The sequence below is a fragment of the Mustela lutreola genome, chromosome 1 (genome assembly GCF_030435805.1).
Source record: "Mustela lutreola isolate mMusLut2 chromosome 1, mMusLut2.pri, whole genome shotgun sequence".
Lineage (NCBI taxonomy): Eukaryota > Metazoa > Chordata > Mammalia > Carnivora > Mustelidae > Mustela > Mustela lutreola.
In genome coordinates this window covers 112,023,202-112,028,186 of record NC_081290.1, presented here as the reverse complement: position 1 = coordinate 112,028,186, position 4,985 = coordinate 112,023,202, and the positions used below count along the sequence as shown (strand labels likewise).

General features: G+C 38.5%; 1 protein-coding gene across 1 annotated transcript; it reads left to right on the top strand.

Moving 5' to 3' along the window:
* Positions 1-538: 538 nt before the first annotated feature.
* Positions 539-1,960, top strand: PDHA2 (pyruvate dehydrogenase E1 subunit alpha 2). The gene has a single exon (XM_059154902.1). It carries the CDS (start codon positions 618-620, stop codon positions 1,791-1,793), a length of 1,176 nt encoding a protein of 391 aa, XP_059010885.1. The 5' UTR covers positions 539-617; the 3' UTR covers positions 1,794-1,960.
* Positions 1,961-4,985: the final 3,025 nt, after the last annotated feature.

The following is a 4,985-nucleotide window of genomic DNA, read 5'->3' as shown; positions in this document are numbered from 1 at the left end:
AAAATGATTTATTTGAAAGGGAGAGCAGAGTGAGAGAGAGAGAACATAAGTGGGGGTGGGGAGGGGGAGAAGAAGGAGAAGCAGACTCCCGGCAGAGCAGGAAGCCAGAGGCAGATTCCAACTGGATCCCAGGACCTTACAGACGCTTAACCAACTGAACCACGCAGGCATCCTATTTAAAAGACTTCAAATACTGTTAAGAATATCTTTTACCTAACCTGTCAGATCCTTTGTGTGCCTTAGGGACTGCCTTTGCTCCTCTGTTGAATTGTTAACAGGGTCAGGACCATTGCTATAGTGTTTAACGGGGAGAAGGGACCCCGGGTATTGTGTTTTAGCAATGAATATGGCACTACTTAGGATTGGGATGTTGTCCAACCAAGTCTTTCAGGAAACGAAGCGACCTTATTCTTAATTACAGTTGGAAGGCGCTGTAAAAATCATTCCGTCAGGGTTGGCCGCTCCGTGACTCGGCCTGGAGTGACGTGGCCTTTGTCACTGGCGCGGTCATTGTGTCGCGGAGAGCGTTCTGGCTTAGAAGGAGGCTCCGGAGGGGACGTGCGCAGCTTGGTGTCTGGGCAGCTGAGAGGCGCAGCCACCACCCTGGTCCACACTCCATGAAGAAGATGCTCACCGCCGCGGTCTCCCGCGTGTGGTCTGGGGTGGCCCAGAAGCCCGCTAGCAGAGTGCTCGTGGCATCCTGTAACTTTTCAAAAGATGCTACATTTGAAATTAAGAAATGTGACCTTTATCGATTAGAAGAGGGTCCCCCTGACACAACAGTGCTCACCCGGGAGGATGGGCTTAAATACTACAGGATGATGCAGACTATTCGCAGAATGGAATTGAAGGCTGATCAGCTGTATAAACAAAAGTTCATTCGTGGGTTCTGTCACTTGTGCGATGGTCAGGAAGCTTGCTGCGTGGGCCTGGAGGCTGGGATAAATCCCACGGATCATGTCATCACATCCTACAGGGCTCATGGCTTGTGCTATACTCGCGGACTTTCTGTCCGATCAATTCTCGCAGAGCTCACAGGACGGAAGGGAGGCTGTGCGAAAGGAAAGGGAGGGTCTATGCATATGTATGCAAAGAACTTCTATGGGGGCAACGGCATCGTTGGCGCCCAGGGACCCCTAGGAGCTGGTGTCGCCCTGGCCTGTAAATATAAGGGCAAAAATGAGGTCTGTTTGACTCTCTACGGGGATGGTGCTGCGAATCAGGGCCAGATAGCCGAAGCTTACAATATGGCCGCTTTGTGGAAATTACCTTGTGTTTTCATCTGTGAGAATAACCTTTATGGAATGGGCACCTCTGCCGAGAGAGCAGCAGCCAGCACTGATTACTACAAGAGAGGAAATTTTATCCCTGGACTAAGGGTGGATGGAATGGATGTTCTATGTGTTCGGGAGGCAACTAGGTTTGCAGCTGACTACTGCAGATCTGAAAAGGGGCCCATAGTGATGGAGCTGCTGACATACCGTTATCATGGACACAGCATGAGTGACCCTGGAGTGAGTTATCGTACACGACAAGAAATTCAGAATGTAAGAAGTAAGAGTGATCCTATTATGCTCCTCAAAAATAGAATGGTAGACAGTAAGCTTGCCACCATTGAAGAATTCAAGGAAATTGATGTGGAAGTGAGGAAAGAAATTGACGATGCAGTCCACTTTGCTACAACTGATCCTGAACCAGCTTTGGAGGAATTAGGTCATCACATCTACTGCGATAATCCACCTTTTGAAGTTCGTGGTACAAGTCAGTGGATCAAGTTTAAGTCTCTCCCTTAAAGGGAGACTTTATAAATTTATTTTTAGTCCTTCAAAGGAATGTTCATGGTCCACTCTGGGAAACTGCATGACTAATTTTGTTAAGCAGGAATAAAACCCATTAAATAAAAGTCCTGTAAACTTTTATTAAAATAGAGATCAGTAAGAGGTTATTAAAAGAGATTAAAAGAGAACATTGACAAATGTACATTCAATTACAAGGGATATTTCACTTGTACAGTATTGTGTTTAAAGAACTCAACAGTTAATCATTTACTGTTACTAAAAGGTAAACTGAGGCACATTAAAATTTTCAAGAGTTTGAGCATGCAGGGATTGGAATCAGGCAATGCCAAACCAAAGATGATTAGAAGTGCTCTGGCAACAGGAGCTAGGGAAGGCATTTTTATAGGGAAGCAAAGCCAGGAAATTATTTTGTTGGCTATAACTCTCAGCTGTTGCCAAGAAAACCTAACTACCTGTTTGTGATTGCTTTATTCTTATGTTTCATTTTCTCAATTTGAGTGCATTGACTCTTGCTTAGGTTTTGGTTTATTTACGCAAGATAACCTATAAGAGGCAGAAAGAGTTTCAAGCCACACCCAGCTATCAGGCTCCCTACTGCTATGCAATTTACTATAGTTTGCTTGAATTAGCCTACTATGGCCTACTATGATAGTGTGCCTGTACACACATATGCAAACATATTCAATATTGATACTGAAGCCAGCAAACACTATTTCCCAATGAAACATGATGTACAACAAGGTGAGGTGCAGGGTGGAGATTTCTTCATGTTGTACTTTAGTGCAATGTTTTTAGCATACCAATACAAAAGAAAAAAAAAAGAATCTAAGGGAAAACGCATTTTGCTTTACCCTTCAAGTTAAAGCTATTTATTTTTTAATCGTACTATCATGTGCTCCATATTTTAAAGAACTTGGTGAATTTCAGACTGGAAAATGAAGAGGTATGGTGATATCAAAAGGGATAAACCAAAGAAGTGATATGACTAAAAAGTTCAGTGCTTGCTTTGGTGGCACATATACTCAAATTAATAAAAAGTTGAAAGTAAAAGCTGCCTTGGCCAGAACTGAACATTCACAGATCATTTTTTCAAAGGAAAATCTAATCTGGATCATCCAGGTTTGCTTTTCTCTATAATCCAGTACCATGTCAATTAGCAAGATATGATTTTGTGAAAGCATTTTTACTTGGTTTGATTTGAGTAATGACCAAAAGTCCTATTGAATGTGATGTTCACTGTATCTTGTTTCTCTGAGATAGTCTTATTGAAATCAGATATCAGACTCTGCCTGTGATCTAAGAAATAGTTGGTAGAAAACATCAAAAGAATCAGCTATTCAAAGTTAAAACACATCAAAGAAAAAAAATAGCTATGCATCATGATAGGTGTTAAGTAGACTTATTGTGATGATCCTTTCATAATATATACATATATCCACTTTAGGGTACAGGTTGAAACGACACCTCCTCCTACTTCCCCGCCATCTTGTCTCTCCTATATACATATATCCAATCATTTATTGTATACCTGAAACTAATATCATCCTATATTTCAATTATATCTCAATTTGTAAAAAAGTTATTTTTTTTTTTTTACTGTACAACACCTACTTCTACAAATAAAAGCTAAATACTTTCTAAGAACTCTACAAGAAAATCAAAGCTTAGAGACCTTGAATGTATGAATATATGTACACATGTGTGCAGGCTTAATCTCCATGTTTAAACAAGACAACCTCAGAAAACCGAGAAGAGTGTTGGTTGGTTATAAATCAAGAATATTACCAACCAATATATTTTGTGTATGCTGCTTCAATTCAGAGGTACCTTGATTCGATCCTTTCCATTAAAAACAAGTATTTCATATTACCGTCAAAATAATCACATATTTTGTAAGACAAATCTTTCTTCTACTCTTTATTTACTTCAACATATTTGTTTCCATAAACTTATAAGTGGAAGATAAGTTCTTCAAAACATTCTCTCTATATACTATATAGAAATTTTAAAAGTTTGCTTATATTATGGATTATTTTAATACCAGTAAAAATTAAGCTGCAAATAATTGGTTAGAGATGCATCCATCACAAAACCAAGATACACAGGTAATTCATTTCAGGAAAAAAATCCAATCTTGCTATACTAAAATTATAAAGTACATTCGTCACAATATACATTATCAAATTCCATTAAAGCAGGGAATTTACAATGTTTTCTATATAAAAAAATCCCAAGCTTTTGTGTGTATATTTAGTAACTATAAGCTTATCACCGATTGTGCACAATCTTGGAATGATGTAAAAAAAAAAAAAATCCAAAATAACCCCCCAAAACCCAAGAATAAAAACAAAAATTCCTGTTGTTTTCAGTTAGGTCAAACAATAAATAATAGTAATTACTTATCAAGCTATAAATCAGAGAGGTGTAGAAATGCAGCAGCTAGATTTCATTTCCTATCTACAATATGACAAAACTTAGTCTATTTTTTTCACCCATTAGAAGGCCTAATAAGCCATGATGATCATAAGAAAAATTTTACTGTGGCAACAATACTAGAATACCTGGGAGAAGAAAGAATTCATAATATCTTCATCTTTATTATACTCTATAAAGGTAAAGGATTGTGTGAATATCTGTGGAGTAAAATGAGAAAGGAAGGAGGTTAAGAAAAACATATGAAGGGGTGTCTGGGTGGCTTAGTTGGTTAAGCATCTGGCTTCAGCTCAGGTCATAATACCAGGGTTCTGGAATCAAACCCTGAGTCAGGCTTCCTGGTCAGAGGACAGACTGCTTCTGCCTCTCCCACTGCCCTTCTCCCTGGTTGTGCTTTCTCTCGATCTGTCAAATAAATACATAAAAAATCTTAAAAGAAAAGAAAAGAAAATATATGAAGAGAATACTTTAGTACATAAGAACTGCATTTACTTAAGCATTTGATATTCCTGCCAATCTAGTGCACAAAAAAACAGAGAAGATATTAGTGAAACTCAGCCTGATAATTTATGTGTGGGAAAGAGGTAGCTTTTAAAAATTGAAATATAAGTTACATACCATCCATCTTTTAAAGGTATACAATCCAGTGATTTTAGAATGTTCACAAAATTATGTAACCATTATCACTACCTAATTCCAGAATATTTTCATCGTCCCAAGAAAAAACCCATACCCATTATCAGTTACTCCTCA

Bases quoted from the DNA above. Each gene is read 5' to 3' on its own strand.
- PDHA2 (XM_059154902.1), top strand. From the start codon at position 618: ATGAAGAAGATGCTCACCGCCGCGGTCTCCCGCGTGTGGTCTGGGGTG.